This window comes from Polyodon spathula, chromosome 12 (assembly GCF_017654505.1).
Source record: "Polyodon spathula isolate WHYD16114869_AA chromosome 12, ASM1765450v1, whole genome shotgun sequence".
In the NCBI taxonomy this organism is placed as follows: domain Eukaryota; kingdom Metazoa; phylum Chordata; class Actinopteri; order Acipenseriformes; family Polyodontidae; genus Polyodon; species Polyodon spathula.
This window is the reverse complement of record NC_054545.1, coordinates 34,414,754-34,432,254: the sequence shown is the minus strand read 5'-3', so window position 1 is coordinate 34,432,254 and position 17,501 is coordinate 34,414,754. Positions and strand designations below refer to the sequence as shown.

General features: G+C 37.4%; 1 protein-coding gene across 19 annotated transcripts in view; it reads left to right on the top strand.

Annotated features, from left to right (window-relative positions):
- LOC121324193 (rap guanine nucleotide exchange factor 6-like) overlaps positions 1–17,501 on the top strand; it is a 75,948-nt gene that overhangs the window by 23,706 nt on the left and 34,741 nt on the right. For 9 of the 19 annotated variants that reach the window (XM_041265773.1, XM_041265774.1, XM_041265768.1 and 6 more), the window contains 2 exons: positions 1,424–1,567; positions 3,302–3,319. The exons of 1 other annotated variant lie outside the window; for it this stretch is intronic. In XM_041265773.1, the coding sequence (XP_041121707.1) occupies positions 1,424–1,567; positions 3,302–3,319 (162 nt within the window). Of the gene's footprint in view, positions 1–1,423; positions 1,568–3,301; positions 3,320–3,922; positions 4,198–8,643; positions 9,000–17,501 lie in introns of those variants that run through there. 9 more of the 19 variants (XM_041265775.1, XM_041265777.1, XM_041265778.1 and 6 more) reach the window with 3 other exon arrangements.

Genomic DNA, 17,501 nt, shown 5'->3' with positions numbered 1-17,501 from the left:
TTTTTAGCTGATTTAATATAAGGTACTTTTCTGGCCTGGTGCTAGAGTGCAGTTTGTGCATTAAAAAAAAAACAACAGCCTAATGTCAGTTGATATATTAAGTTAAGATTGCACGTTAGTTTGAGGTGGAATATAAATACGTATTTTAAGAGAGTGATAAGCAGAATAATTTTCAGGGAGGGATTAAGAGTGGATACTTTCTCTTTAGTTAGGCGTAGATATTATTGCATACTTCAATTCAAGCTGTTCCATATTGCACACTTTTTCCTACAAGTTTTCTTTTTTTTTTTGTACAAAGTCCTTTCATTTACACAGTGAACTGCATTTACAGTTTGATGCAGTTTAAGTTATACAGAGATAGATCTGCCTGTTCAGGGTTGCTATGCCAGTCCTGGTTCAGCTCTTGCCTCCGTTCCCTAGGATCAGCAGGGTGTAAAGTCCTTGAACGGAGGTTTGGTGATTAGTAAGGTCAAAGTGTTTTCACTGAGGCTGTAAGAGCACCATGGCATCTTGGGATATGAAGCTCTGTTGAAGGCATGCTGAATGTCACCCCTACACTCATCTCTGGCTCTACACCCTAGGGCTGTGTGGTGGCCTGTGCTGATGCCGCTCATAACCGTCACGCTCCTCACTCCCCATCAATTGGCTTGTAGAACAAAGGGGCCAGCGTGAGGATCTCCAGGTCTCCATCACACATTTAATTAGCCATCTGGCTGATGGTGCAGACTAAGCCACATTTCATCCAAAAGCAATTCAGAGATCACCAGTGATATGAGCAGCCATATCAAGAGACTGGACTTATCCTGCCTGGATGTGATGGTCTCTTTCATTTCCTTGTTTAGCCAAAAGGTTCTGTCCAAGTTTACTCGTCAGTAGATGTGACCCAGCTTTTTTTATTTATTTATTTTTTTAAATTAGCTTTCCTATAAATTGTCATCACTTTTTTGCTTGTCTTTCCTTATTTTCAGAAATCATTAAGGAGAAGCCTTTACATGTTGTAGTAATAATAATAATAATAATAATAATAATAATAATAATAATAATAATAATAATAATAGTACTAAAGTGTTTTTTGTGTGTGTGTTTTTTTTTTTAAGAGAATAAAGTGCTTGATAAATAAATGTGTAGGGCAATGTCGGTTTAGACTAGTTCTGCTTCTAGAGGATATTTGTATATTTACAGTTTCCTTCCAGGAAACTGTGGCCTCTCTCTCGTTGCAGTCTTGCTTTTTGTTAAGTCTTCAGACTGTTAGGCAAGTCTAGTTTCCCCTCTCTGGCTGTAGAGATCTTGTAAAGGAGAGACGGTTGTGTACACTTGCTTTTTCAATGTACATGTTCTCCTCATGAGTCTGCTTCGGTTTCACAGGCTTTCTGTAATATGGAAGAACTGGGTGTTTAATCAGGATCCGGAACATGTTTTTCAGGTGGAAAACACCAATGAGAATGAGGAGAATGCCTCGCAGCGGGAAGATCCACATCGCCAGTCCCGACGCAGATTCACAAAAGTCAACCTGAAGGGTGAGAGGCAGATCATCACAGACAACGTGGAGTCCTCCAGCTACCCCTGTGTAAGAGAAAAGCCTTCTTTTATAAAGTACTGACAGACCTGGTCTCATCTGTTCTCAAAACTTTAGATATAATGCCGATCATGAGTGAGATCGATACTTATTTTTATTGTTTAGTAGTAACCCACTGCAACAACATGTGTTCCACAACGTGTTCCAGAAGTTTAGGGTAGATGACCATGTGGTATTGGATGTTAAAAATGTATGTTATTATGTACAGAAATACACAAGCGGAGCATGAATAAGAATAAACAAAGCAAAATGAACTGTATTCAGATGTATTTTTTAATTTTTTTTATTGTACTGAGATCACATTATAATTAAAAACATAAGGCCCTTGACAAAGCGGGTTACGAACTATAGTACTCGTTATCCTGAAGTGATCTGAAATCTAATAACATTACTGTTCTATTTAGCTCTTCGTTCTTGATTTATGCCCCAGTATAATAAGCCCACAGGAATCAATATGTGTCTTGCCACCAACTGGTATAAATAAACGACCACATTACAAAAGCAATCCCAGTTGTCCCGTGCTGAGTAAACTAATCACTTTCAATCCGTGGTTTAGCTTTGAATTTCCCTGAGCAAAAAATGTTGAAAAAGTGGCGCTATCAGAACACTGCTAATGTTTTTGAGGAGTTCTAGAATCTTCAGGCCAATTAAAATGCAAAGTCACGGAACGAAGAACATTCATGCCTTTTCATGTTTCTTTTTTTTTTTTGAGGATGAAAATGGTAGCGCAATGAATAATGTAAGCAAAACAAAGCATTCGTATTTATACAAGATGGAACTTGACCCGTCAGCTGATTTATACTTCACTGCAGAGCAATATCTCCTGGACTCATTTTTAACTTTAGCTTTAAGTGCAAAGCTTTCTTATATGCTGCAGTAAAGTTTCCGCTTCAGTAAAGATACTGACTGACAGATGTCAGTAATGCTGTACTTCATTAGTTGCAGAACTACTGGTATTTCTGAAATTGATAGGAGAGATAAAAGCATAGAAGGCTCACAGCAATGACAGCGTCTCGTACGTGGCACTAATTACTTTAGATGTTGAACAGTGGAAGAAAAAAAATCAATTTCTCTAGGGGAGTTCCCACTCATAGTCATGCCAACTAACATTTCAAAGAACCGTTCTTCCCCATATTTCATCATTTAGAGATGACCGTTAATTACGTTTTACTGTAATGTTGTTAGTGATTTGGGCCTACCCCTTCATGAGAGCACGTTCATCCCCTCCACTGGATTTTACAAACATTAATACAGGGCTTTCTGTATTCGAATATTAACAAATGTGTTTCATTCACACTTGGGCCATGTTGACAGTAAAATGGTACATATTCTATGCATTACAATATCAGAAACCTGATTCACTGCATTGAATAATTAAGGTTGTATGATGTGTAAGCCAGGTGAGAAAATAACAAGGGAGTAATACATTTTCAAAACTGACTGTTGCCTGTGTGCTCCGTCTGTGAAGTTTGGATGGTAAAATAAAAAGAGGAAATTTGCTGTAAAGATTAAAATATAGCATATGTTGTTGTAACAGCACGTTCTTTGTTCACATGTGAATGTATGTCTGCACAATTAACTATAAAACAGATAAAATCGATAATTCCCATACATGTACTAGATAAGAGTAAGATAGTGAGCTGGAACATGAAACTCTGTCTCCTCTAAACTATTTTTTTTTTGTGTTCTCCCCCATGTTTTGTTGCCCTGCTTGCTGGACACAAGGATTATGTTGATAACCAGGTAGGAAACTTTATGACTAATCTCGACACATCGTTTAGTGTTTTCTGAGTCATCCGATGCACCACACGTTAGAATAATTCTAATTCAAATTTAAAGACAGTGCACAGTGATTTCTTTCAGTCCTCTCCCAGCTAAGACACCATCATGTGAGGATGCTGTTGTTAAAGTGAGAACTCTTGTTTGGAACCGTGTTCATTGCTAGACTCTTGTATTCTGACAACATGTATGTGTAAGCTGAGAAAGTATGTGTTTAAAAAATGCTATTCAGTTAAATTAGCTCTGACAGCAGCTTAACAGTTGTTCAAATCTTTGTTTGCACAACATGTTTTAACCTACACAAGGCATCAGTTGGTAATGGTATGGCTAATCTTTTAAAGGGTAAACTCATTAGCAGGAAAAGAAGAGACTGCTAGCTATATCCCTTCCTCTGTGTATCTTTTTTTGTCGTTCTTCAAAGCAGAAGTAATTGCTGCAGTCACTGGAGGTGGTCCTGGGAAGTTCTTAGAGAACCATACTATTAGAGGAATGATTATGTAGAGTCAGAGGTGGCCAGTTGAGGAATCCAAAAACAAAGGAAGTCCCACCATTAAGACTGTAACACATCCGGGACATTTTAGCTTCCTCATGCTGACATGGAGATCCTTTTACACCCTTAGTACAGGGGAATTGGTTATTTGCCATCTGGATCTAAAATAATTTACCGCAGGACAAAATGTCCCAATTTACTTAATAAGCCTGTTTTTCTTTTTCCTTTTTTTAATTTATGCTCAATATACAGTAGTTAGAGGCTGATGAAAACAAAACTAATTGCATTATCAGATGAGCTAATCCCTGCAGTTACAATGATCAAATGAAGAGTATAAAAAAAGAAAGAAAAGGTACAGTTATTATTATTATTATTATTATTATTATTATTATTATTATTATTGTTTTCACTGCCTGAAACACAGCTAACGTTGTACAGTATGAGTATACATTTGTAGTGCTTAAAAACTGAACTAAAATGTATTCTGTTTGTAAGGAACACGGTAAAGTTGTAAAACCCTGTCAAATGGTAGATTTTCAGTTTCAGTTTGTGGTCACGACAACGCAGAAAAACACAGGACGTGGTAGGATGAGCTGCTAGTCGAGTCTGCGGCATTTTGTTTCCGGTCTGATGTCTGCCTTTTGTTTTTCCTTCCATCTACGACAATATGACACTTTAGACAAGTCTATAACAAAGATGACTTGAATATTGAGGCTTGCATACAACAGGATATGCTCTTCCTTTTAAAGTTATCCGTACAGATAAATTGTCTTTGTTTTTACCATTCCGATGCTGTAGTTTACATTTTAGATACAGAATATTCAAATTTGTATTCAAACATCATTAAGGATTGTACAGGCTTCTTTCTTTACATTTACACACTGGAATAAGTGACTTGAGATCTTGAAAGGTAGCGTTTGTGTATATCCCAGTTAATCAAATAAACCGTATCAACTCATCAGTTCTCCTGTCAGATTGGTAGAGACGCTTAAATAACATATATGAAATCTTTTATAGTTTGTGTGGTTTTTAATTAATTTATTTATCTTGTATTTAGACTTGTTGAGAGGAAGCTGCAGGATGGTTTATGCACCAATTTGGTAATTTATTTATGTAGGTTAGAAAATGAGGAGGGGTAGAGATCAGTGTCAGAAAGACACTTGTACGTTTCACTTTTATGGGGTTTAAGAATATTTGTTTAAAAAAAAAAAAAAAAAGTAAATGTCAGCTTTAATGTTTACACCCAGTATTTGCCATAGAGCATTGCCTTTCCAACCACCTGCTGCTGTAAGAGAGGCTAGTTCATGTGATAACATGTTAACCTGGTCTACTGCAATCGCTACACATGCATTTTTCCCTTCACCGAAGGCTAGCTTGTAGTAGCGTGATAGATGAGTATAGGGTTCCAGTTTACATGACCAGGATCTAGAACAAATTCTCTGAGAGTTCATCCATAGAACATGCTAGCATTGTAAATAAAAATGGTCTGCACAACTTTATGCAATGTAATATATATATATATATATATATATATATATATATATATATATATATATATATATATATATTCATATTCTAAAGCAAAAAAAGAAAAGTTTTGATTAACCTGCATCCTGTTCAAGTGTGCAAGTGGACAGATACAGACAGAGCCAGCCAGCTGCAGGGATTGTAGCAAAACTAAATGTTGTTGTGCCTTCTGTGCTGCTGCTGTTGCTAATTTTAGAGGATTACATCATCTCAGTCTTGATGGCAACCCCTCCTTGGGGATGGATCATATTCCATTTAGTATCTTGAATCTCAGTGATGCTATAATCAGGCTCGTTTTCATGGTCCATCACAAAACAGTTGCCAGCAGCTGGAGCAGTCGGTACCCTATTAAACCCTGCAGATTAGATAATATGTCACCTTTGGGGATCCCATCAGGGCTTTGGGAGCAGGGAGGGCTCGCGTCTCTCGCTCACATATTTCAGGAACTGGGTGGGAACGGCTTTTTAAAAAGCAGGAATTCCTGAGCAGTGTCAGTACTGAGAGTCCCGGTCCTGCTTTAACACAGTGCACAATAAAACAAAACAGTTTTGGAAAATTTTATAGTGGAACAAAGTGGATCGGACATGAGGTGGCAGCAGAAGAACACAGCTCCCCAACCCCCAACCCCACTACTTTATCAATTATGTATTGTTGGATTAATTGCCTTCATTAGGGTAGTGGATTGACAGCTAAAACCGTTGAGGAGGTACACCACTGGTAGTGACAGTTCACGTTTACGCAAAGTCTCCTGCCAGTTCTCAGCTGTGCCGTGGAGAGATGTGTGGTGTGGGTATAGTTTTGAGATGTCTAAGTGATTAAGACAGGGAAGGTGAGAGTCACTGCTGTGTGATTGTAGTTTTCTGCTCTGGAGCAATCAAACACCCCCCCCCCCCCCCCCCCCCCCCCCCCCCAACCATGACTACTTACTTTCTTCCCTGGGTTTATTGCAGTAATCTGACCAAACTATTGTTACATATTATTCTCTTTTTAGAATGTTTGTGAAAGATTATGGCTGTTTTTTAATATTCACAGATGGAGAAGCATACATTCTTAATTGTTTTAATTAAGCTCTTTGACAAAGTGTTTGCTTTCTGCAGGCTGCAACTGAGAACAAAAGAAAAAAAAAGCAATAATCTGCTCTGTAGGAATTTCATTGTGTGCTCTAGCTTTAGTTTGAATTAAGAAATACATTTAATTATTTGTGCATTAGGTGAGATGTTGAACATTTGGGGACATGCAATTATATGCAGTTTGCCATAGTATCATACTGCATACATTACAAGGAGTAACATGCCTTAAATAAAATATGAGAAACAATGAGTGCATGCCTCAGATGTGCCTGTATTCGCAGTCTGATATTTGGAGCAGGGGAAGTGCAGGCAGCCTCACTGAGACATAAATAATGTGCTGGAATGAAAATTTAGTTTCCTTGTGGTGGCTTTTTATAGATGGGTAATTTCCATCATAAAAACAATACAAATAGCAACAGTAATAATAGAGAACGGGGTCAGTTTTCTGTCCACATCACTTGCAAGCTGGTACTGTAGCCCTGCATGCTGTTCCTTGTGGATGAGATTCTCTGGGGAGTTACATGTGCTAGGCTTGGATTGGCTGGTGGTAAAAAAAAAAAAAAGGATGATGTCATCCTTACTTGAGGGCAAACTGAGAAGAAATAGAATTTAGTTCCCATAGTTGAGCCGGTGCAAGAATGGTTCAAGGAATAAGACATTTGCATGCAGTAACTGAGCTTAATAGATTTATTATATCTTGCAAGCATAATGAGAACAGAAATGTTTTGCTCTCAAGCAGCCTGCATAGTGAAGGAGAGGGTTCCTGCAGATGTAAACCTTATTTTAGGTTATTATTATTATTAATAATAATAATAATAATGATGATAATAATTGCTTCAGATAGGAATAGTTTTTATTATTTACAACAGTAACAACATTGCATATTGTGTGTGTCCAAGTGTTTATGTTTGGGTATTATTTTTGAGCAGTATGGGATAGTGTATCTTTTTGCAGCTTGTCTGGTCCATTTAAAATGAGCGGGGTTACATTTCTTGTGTGTCTGGTCTACAATTGTTACAGGGAAATTTGAATTTCACATGTATTTTCTTTAAGAAATGAATGGTCCAAGTCCTTGAAACACACAATCTGTCATCATGTTCGGTTTAACCCAGCCACTTGAATTCTAATGCGCTTCATACAAATGAATTCAGAAACCTGCCTTATTTGTTTTTACTGCAATGCCGGCGTGATATCTCCTCTGGGGGGTAAAGGGGATGACTGAAGGTACACAGTATGCAAATTATAAGATTGAGTTTCAGTTAAAGAGCGAAGAGAGTAATAGCAGCTATTTTGTGGATAACATTTGATTCAAGAAATGACAGCAGTTTAAGGCGTGCCCTTGCTGAGAATTATTGTTATTTCTGGGTACTTTTGGAAATGAATGCACTCCAGTTTATGTGTTACTTGATCAATAGAGATGCTCTTCTAGATGACTCTGCCGGATAGCCAATTGGTCTAATGCAGTTTCTCAAGCTCTCTCTCTTTATACAGGTGATGTCATCTTTTAGCTCTATTCTCCTCCCACTCTTCTCCTTATTAGATGTTTCATCTTGCACTGCAGCGTCCAATCGATGGGAGGTTCTCCTAGGGGAACATCTGAGAAACAGCCAGAGCTATATTCACTAGGAATTAGGGGAACTTGCAGCTCAGACTTGCTCTGGCTACAGATAAGCGTTTATTTGCAAGCGCAGCATGTAAATACCGGCATGCGTTACAGCTGGCTTTTGTGCTGAATGCTGAGCAATGATGGTCATTAGTTTTTTTTGTTTTGTTTTTTCTTTCCTGCAAAATCCCTTTTGGTGTCGAGGCAAAAACAGTTTTTGAATAGTTAATTTTACGTTAACCAAGAGATGGACACAAAGCTGCACAAGCTAGGAATTTAAACTGCTGTGGCGTTGCACTGGTGTGCAGGAGAATTCTTTTATTTTTGCTTCATGGTGCAAGGACTGCATAGTTTTTTTTTTTTTTTTTTTTTTTTTACCAGTTGGTTCAAAAGTGATCTTTTGCAGGTGAATAATTGAAACCCGGTTTTATTTGGGATTGCTATGAAAATGAGCAGGGACCTTTTTAATTCTTCAGGTGGATTGCAGCACTGCAGAATCATTGGGAATGGTCACTTTATAGCCTGCTAGTTACCTGCCTATATTTAAAGAGCTGGTACTAGAAAGGTAAAATACAGGCTCATTTAAGCTCAAGCTATTTGGGCTCCTTTATTTCATGTCCTCTCACCAATGTAAGCACTTTCATGTCTAAGACAGGTCTGCTGTATTTCTCACATGCTGATTATTGACATTGTACAGAACTGTGAAGCAGGTATACATGTTCCTACGTCAGAAGAAAGTCTTGGACTTTGAGGTACCTTCCATTTAAAATGGTTTCTGTTTCCTGAGACGACAACTCCCTGCAAAATCTCTTTTGTAAAAAGAAAAGGAAAGAAAAAAAAAACCCTCCGCTTTTTGTTTTCTGTGTTTGGAAACGGAAACTTTCCCTCCCTGCCCAGGAAATGGCTTTCCTCGTCCGTTGCTATGCCAACTGCTTGCAGCCCTGGTCCTCAAAAGTAAGCAATATTGAAACGAGTAATGTGTGTGTAATGTATCCTGCACTTTAGGCACAGTTATATAGCGCTGCATTTATCTTTTTTTCTATTTATGAGTAGTAAGTCATTTGGTCTTGTATTTTCAGGCGCTTGTCTTATGTGGCATATTGGCTAATTAGAATACTATGGTCAAAGATGAGATCAACTGTTAGCTTATGTACAGTCATATTTCTCTGCCAACACAGAATTTAGATGTGTATTCTGAGAGAAAAAATATACTAAGCACTGTAAGATTCACATATGTGTGCCTGTTGATAATGGCTTCCACTGTACATTCTGTCAAAATATGTACAAAATATTGGAAACTTTTATGTTACATTTTGATATCTACTTAATTATGAAAGAGACTGTAATCTTTGTTTTAAAATAGCATTTACGTGTACTGAAATATTGGTTCATATATATATATATATATATATATATATATATATATATATATATATATATATATATATATAACTATATATATAAATTTGTATATTTGGGAAACAGGCAAATGTAATGCAGTGAAAGTACTGTATAATTAATTCTTTTGTAGAGTTACAGATTGAAAAAATAAAGAAGTGTTATAGTATTCAGTTGTGATTTGAGCTGTTGTGTTTATTTGCGCAGCGGAACTAGTGTATATTTGATTGAGTTAAAAAAGACTACAGTTATGTAGTTTCCACATGTGTGCAGCATTTTTAATAAAACCGTGTGCCACTAGCTGCGCATGTTCAGCAGTGGTGTAGCTGGAAAGCTGAAAAGTAATTGCTGGAATCTTTTCTGAATCTGAAGGGAACTGTGGGATGGCATTTAGCACTGATCCTGTCAGTCTCCTGCAGCCCCAGGGCTAGACTAGACTCCACATGTCACCCCAGCATCCTGTATTAATTACAAAGAAAGAAAGCAGCACCCTGCTGAAATCTGGACCCTGGCCTAAAGGGTTACTCTCTGTCTCTCTGTCTTTCTTTTTTCACCCTTTTTCTCATTTATTTTTCTTCCCTATGCAAGATGAATGTTGTGTGTGTGTCAGATATTCTAGGCTTTTTTTTATTTATTTTTTTAATTTTTTTTTTAGTACCAATTCAGCTTGTCTTCTATACATGAATGTGAAATTGAAGAGTAACCACGAAATGAGAACTTTCTGGAAATGAACTGCCAGTGCATCTTCTTGGCTGAACGGGAATTCAGTTCTGCTGATGTTAGCACACCGTATAGTGTGTCTATATACTTGTGTGTGCTTTCATAATGTTTTAATTTCATAATGACTCCTAAGTATTACTGGTCCAGTGGCCTGTTGTCCGATATTAACTATACTGTATTTGTGTTTTAAATTAACGACAGATTATGTTTTCAGATGATAGTAACTGGCAAGTGAATATCTGAGGGACCACATGAGCCAGGCCCTGCATGTTTCAAACACAGATCCCAGTCTAATGACCGTTGTGTGGCTTTTATTTGTTTATTAATATATGTTATCTGTTCCCAGTAGTGTGTTGTATCTGGATGCATGAGATTGGTCAAAATATGTGTTCTGCTTATACTAATGTGTTCTGTCTAACTGTTTTTGTTGTGTGTCTTCAATTCAGAGGCCAGGGAGTAACAGGCTGTATTACTAACTAACTAATTATCTGCTTGGTTTATTGCATTTTAAGACTGTAATCTCACAGCGGTTTAAAAGACATGGTGTGTCTAGATGTCTTAAAGGTATAATGCTGCAATTGTATACTTTTTATATACAATCCCGATGGAAGCAATTTGGCAAAAATTCATAGTTTATGCCGTGCACTGTTTTAAATTTTATTTATTTTTGTCTTTTTTTTCATAAAATCGTTTGAATGCTGGCCCCAGTCTATATGAAAAAGCAAGCACAGGGCACTCTCCCATTCCCTATATATTGTTGCAGTGTTTCTAGTTGGGACCCCCATGGTCTGCCTATATCTTTACAATGTTATGGACAGAAAATATGTGAGTTGTTGTAAAGCAATTCCAAACAGTTGGTTTGTTGTGATGTGGTAATTTCATAGCTCTCCTGAAACTGTGATCTCCTAACAGGCCTTGACGTGCCATTGGGCTAAAGAAGCTATAGTATGTAAAAGCATGTTTGGCTTGCTTTAAATTATGTATTTAATTAGCTAGTTTCAATATAATCAAACTATTTTTGTTCCCGTATTGTGGAAGAATAAACATCTATATTAGACTACTTTCACATGAAACGGCTCCGCTTTCTTCTGCTAGATTTTCTTAACATAGATTTCACATTCAGCTATTGATATTGTATTTCAAGGTGACAGTGAAGGGCAATATATGTTTGTTATTTGATTCTTTGTTCGTAGCAGTGCATGTTTTTTTAAAAACCTCCATCTTTTTCTGTACCGCTGCAGATGATCCACCTCAATATTTGTATATATTTGTCAAAATCAGTGTCACTTTCACTGCAGGATTCTTTTTAAATTGCATTTATAAGAAATGTTTCCCTCACCAGAAATGCATTTCCTTGTCAGCGAACAGTTATTAGCAAGTAAATCAAAACCAAGTCGTATCAAGCGAAGAAGAGCCGAGGGGTGACTGAAGTTAATTTTTTATTAATCAAATAATATTGTGAGACTAGGGACTCTTCACAAATCAGGGACTTTTTACTGATTTATTTTAATTTAAAAAAGGTAGTTTAGATAGACATACAACGTCCAACTCTGATGTCATATGTAGATTACAAGCTTTGATTTACATTGGCAGTTATTTTTAATCCATTGCGGTCAAACGTTTAGAACTAAACAAACGCATTTTTTATTTTTTTTTAAAAACTCCCTATTTCCACAGTAACAGACAGCTGTGGTCTCTGAGGTGAAATATTTAGATATATTAGGTGAAAATTGAAAGACCATAAATTTTATGAATACCAAATACATTGGCAAAACACTTTGTGTATTGAAACAGGTTTTGAAAAAGAAAGGCAGCTAGGTAGAAAGAAGGCTTCCTTTTATTGGCAACTAAAATATTTTTCTATCTAACTTCCAACGACTGATTGACTTTTGACTCTGTTTTTAAAGATAAAGGCTGAAAACTGCTTGACAGGATTACCACCCGGTAGTCTCATGTAAATTGGAGCAGAAGACCCAGCCTGATCATTTTGCTGTCAACCCAAATAATTTATCACCATGTAATACAATTATTACCACGGACCGTGTTTGTTTCTGATTAACTTGCTCTTCTTTTGTACCCTGACTTGGTAGTCATTGTGCATAACTGATGATGGATTGATCCTCGGCACAGTCGTCTATGTAACCCCGATTGTAGGACAAAGCTTTGTTTTATTTGGTTACTAAAGGTCGTTCCCTGGTAGAGTCCTGAAAGTGCCATGCAGATGGTTGGGGCAGTGTTGCAAAGGTTATGCGACCTACCCCAGAGACTGTAAGTGACCTGGGAGCCATTAACAGTCATTAGTCATCTTGTATCTCATATCATCTCTATTGTATTCTTTAACAATATTAAGTTATTGCACTTGTAGATTTACATAAACAGGGACAGCATGTTGTTTACTGTTTACTTGAGATGCAAGCTTAGAAAAAGATGATGAACGCTCTAATGTGTATGGATTGTTATTGCCTAGCACTTCCTGTTCCTCTCACATTGATATACCTCCCTGGACAGAACAGTTAAAAGCCCTTTACTGCTACTGATATGTTAAAAGCAAACACTTACTGTAACTGTGTATGTGTTCTTTTTTTTTTTTTTTTTTTTTTTTTTTTTTTTTTGGTGTATTTTTGATATTTGAAAATAATCTGAGAAAAATGGAAATCATGTGAAGGAGTGTGCTTTTTCAGTCCATGTGATTGGGGGTGGCAGTGCAAGATGTTTAATATACACCAGCTGATTATCAGTTAGCAGTCTGTAGACAGGGAGCAAAGGCCCAGACCATGCATTGAAAGTAATTGGAATCTCAAACTCGATGACATGAGGTTCTGGCCTGCTGCTGAAAGTAAAATGAAAACAAACATAATCTCCCAGTGTATTATTGTCAAGCCAAATGAAGTAGCCTATACTTTGTATTGATGGTAACTTATAATTCATATAAGCATTGCTGGCGTTCTTGGCTTCAGCAGTGCTGTATATACAGCACGTCTTTTACATGTATGTAAAGACGCATTGGTTCTGTTTTTTTGTTTGATCCTATTATGATTCTGTTCACAAACCTTGAAGCTGTGTATAAGTACTCCACAAGCATGATATTAGGCAAGCATTCATTTTGCAGCATTATTACATCTGCTTATATGTTATAGATACCTTTATGGTACAATTTCAGCATTTCCCAGTCCCAGCTGTTTTTATTGTCTTAGTGCTTAGTATTGATTATTTTTTTCTCCCCACAAATGGCCATGCATGGGAAGCCCTTCTGGATACATTTGAAGGGCATTTATAAATATAGTGCGCTCAGCCTGTACAGTTCCTAGAAACTTTAATTCCAAAACATGTTTTTTTTTTTTTTTCTATGGGGGGGGTGGGTGGGGGCAGGGGCGACGGCAACACAGCTAAAGAAAAACATGGCTTTGATTGCTTATATTAAAGATAGAACCTGCTAGTGTATACAGAGGAAGGATAGGGAATGGTTAGCTCACACAAGTAAGCTAGCCAAAGTAGTGTGCCAGGATCACTTTCAAGACATCTGGAGGTGCTGTGTGTGGCTCAACAAAGCACTAGATGACCCCTTTTGAAATCCCCCTCTGCCTTAAAAAAAAAAAAAAAAAAAAAAAAAAAAAAAGTGGGCACCTTCAGAACTCTGGATAGAACGCGCTTGTGTTAAGTCAGCTTGTAAGGTGCAGTGTTGGGCTCAGCTGCTGTCCTATTGCAACACACTTCCTTGAGCCAGGAGGAGCCTGCAAGCTTGAAGTATGAACTAAAACTGACCTGAGGAGATGTAAAAATGGTATTGATTCTCCAAGTAATCTGTTGGCAATATTACATAGCTAAACTGTAGGGTACTGTGTTTGTCTGGGAGGGCACGAGGACTTTTTCATCTTGGCAAAAAAAAAAAAAAACCCTGAGCAAAATATTCACTTTTGAGCAGTGTAAAACACAAGCTCCCATGTCTTGCAGTGCCGTTCTGCAGTGTAGTTTTAGGAGCATTGTCTCTAAGGAAATCACTGTAGCCTTGAGCTTTCTCTTGTAGACACCAAATTCAAGAAAAAAAGCGATTAGACTAAAAATAGAACGGATTGTTCCTGATGTTTTGCTAAAGGCTCCAGGGTTTTACTCTGTTGTAAATTAATTCTTAAACCATTATCTCCAAGGCTTAAATAAATGTCAAATGAGGAGGAAGAACATTTTGCAAACATGTGGGACTACTCTTTCTGTGCTCTTTGAGTTCATTTTGGTGGTTTGGGAAATGTAATCCAGGTGTATAACTTGAATCAGTTCTATGCATAATATTAACAAAACATGGAATCTATTTAAGTGTTAACTGCAAGGTGCAATGAGTGTACAAGGAGAAAAGTCTTGTGAGTGGATACAATCTGAGACAGAGTCAAGGTGTTTATACTACCCAGGGAGAGTGCTGGCTCCAAGCGCACCATGCGTCCTCCACTTGTAGCTATTATACTTTAGTACTTTTGGTCTTTGCTTTTTTGTTGTTTAAAAGTCAATAATGTGCTGCTTATACTCTGAGTAGAACTACTGTATAAATTTGTGTTTAAGGTTAAATTTTGTTCCTTTGAAATCTCACATAGGATGAAGTCTTGCTTCAATGTGAGGAAGGGGATAGTGAATATATATATATTTGCTACTAAAATGTACAATTATTCACCACGTTTAAATGCAAGCGAATATTCGGTTATTTGGAATACTTCAGTATTCCCAATATGAAAAACATCATGTAAACAGCTTATTCTGAATATGATCAGCAGTATTCCGAATATGAGTGTTCGGAATACGATAGGTGGAATTTTAAGCTCTCTAGTGGCGTATTGTTGGAATATTAGGCAATGTAAACACCTTATTCAAAATACTTGCATTTGTCTACACCCGCGCATTTCTGTGACTTCTTCAAAGAATCTTGGGTTAATGCTTTTGTTTACAAAGTGCAGAAGGAAAGATGGCACGTGACAGCATTTCAGAGTACTTTTGGACTGAAGAGGAGACGTCATTTCTTTTAAGCGCTTTAAAAGAACTTGACATAATGCGTCAACATGATGGGAAAAAGCAACGCAATGGGGATATTTTTAAAGTGGTTGTGCAAAGGGTGCAGGAAGCCGGATTCATAAGAACGGTTGAACAAGTAAGGCATAAATGGAAGGTTTTCTAAACCTAACCCTAACTTATGCACCGTAGATTTGTGAACCGCAAATTGATTACCAACTACTTGATACTTCGGGGTTTTTACAGCACAATTGCAACTCGCTTCACGAGTGCGATAGGATCACGTACAGTTACATTTTGTGGAGTTAAAACGTCTTCCATAATGTTGCACAATTTGTTGAATGAGGCGTGTCTGTTGCTCTGCACAATTCGTGTCAGCCTCGTTTGGCCTCTTTCATCAACTGAGCTGTTTTTGACCACTGGCCTGCAGTTGGCTGGATGTCTTTTGGGTGGTGGACCATCCTTTTTACACACAGGAAACTGCTGAGCGTGAAAAACCCAGCAGCGTTGCAGTTCTTGACACAGTCAAACCGGCGCGCCTGGCCCCTACTACCATACCCCATTTAAAAGCACTTAAATCTTTTGTCTTGCCCATTTACCCTCTGAATGACACACATACACAATCCATGTCTCAATTGTGTCAAGGCTTAAAAATCCTTCTTTAACCTGTCTCCCCTTCATCTACACTGACTGAAGTGGATTTAACAGGTTACATCAATAAGGGATCATAGCTTTCACCTGGATTCACCTCGTCAGTCTATTTCATGGAAAGAGCAGGTGTTCCTAATGTTTTGTAGTTTATGCAAAAGCTACTTCAGATTATTTCTATTGCGCATGTTCAAAAATAGCAGTATTCTGAATACACCTGTTTGCATGTAAACCCTGAATATTAGTGGAATATTGAGTTTAATTTATTCAGAATACTCATTCGGAATTCTCATTTTCTAGAATTCTAGTTCTAGTATTCCGAATACGTCTTGCATATAAACGTGGTGATTGTTATACTGTGGTATATAACATGGAACAGTAGCCTGGACTCTGGGATTTGTACAGCATACTATATCAATAGATAAATAACTGCACAGTGTCTTGTGTCAGTAGTGGGACTTTAACTTTAACAGGTTGTGTAATAAATGGGTTACAGAGCGACGAGAATGACGTTATCTCAGTTTTGTTGCCCCAGCTGGCTGCAGAAAAATACAATTCACTTCAATGTCTCGCATTCTGCAGTGTTGAACTGCTTTACAGGGGAAAAATAATCTGTCAAATGGTGTTATACTTTTACTACCATGCCAAGTAGTGCAAAATAATACTAATGCTAGTCATGCTAATACTAAAGATGATGATAATGATATGTTTTTGAGATATGGCCAAGGAGGTAACTTTAAACCTTGATCCAGCCATTATTGGATGAGGGGACTGAGCAGATTTTCTCGTCTGTGCTTTGCATCCAGAGACTATTTTATGCTGTACATCTTTTCTTTCACTCTTGTCACATTTAATTCAGAGTTCACTTTATCTATCGGGTCTGTGTTCCATGCAACCTTAGATTGTTTTGTTTTGTTCTCAGTTAAATGTTTTTCATCAACAAAAAATTCTATTGAACTAAATACACAAGAAAAGATGACTGAAGATGACTAAAGACAGTGGTCTCTACAATTGGCATATTGCTGTTTTAAGCAACATTTGCATTTAAGTCTGTCAATTTCTTCCCTGCCCGGCTTTACCAATAATTGCTATAGCCAGTACAGTATCACAACCAAATGCTCTGGGCCATATGTATAAAGCATTAATGTCTCAGTAAATGCTTAAGGATATTTGTTTGCATCTCTTAGCAAGCTTGGGGAATTGGATCCATGTACAGTGAGATGCTGTTATTTAATAGGTCAAAGTGTCATTCCTCTTTCATGTCTCTATGAAAGGTCTCTTGCTGGTTTTATATTGGAGTGCTGTGTGGGCTTTGCACACTGTGTTTTGTGCTGTGTGACCTTTTAGTGGAGTAGAGCTGGATATCCAGGGAAAATCATTTTTAAAATGCAATAGCTTCCGTGCCTTAGGCAGGCAAGGCAAATACAGAGTGTTGCAGTAAGATTGATTTTCTGTGTGTTTGTAGAAATTGGCTTTTGGACTTCAGTTTGATTTGTTTAATTACTTCCATATTGGTCATGTACGGTTTTAAGATTCACTGTGTTAGTAATCTGTTTATGACCCTTATTTGTTGACTGGACAGCTGGTGCTTTATGAATGTGATTCGCTGGGGTGGAGTCACTAGTTTAAATCAGGGCTCCCTGTGCTGCAATTGAGGTTTCCTTGCATTCCAGTATTCTGTTAAATTGATATTTGTCAAGG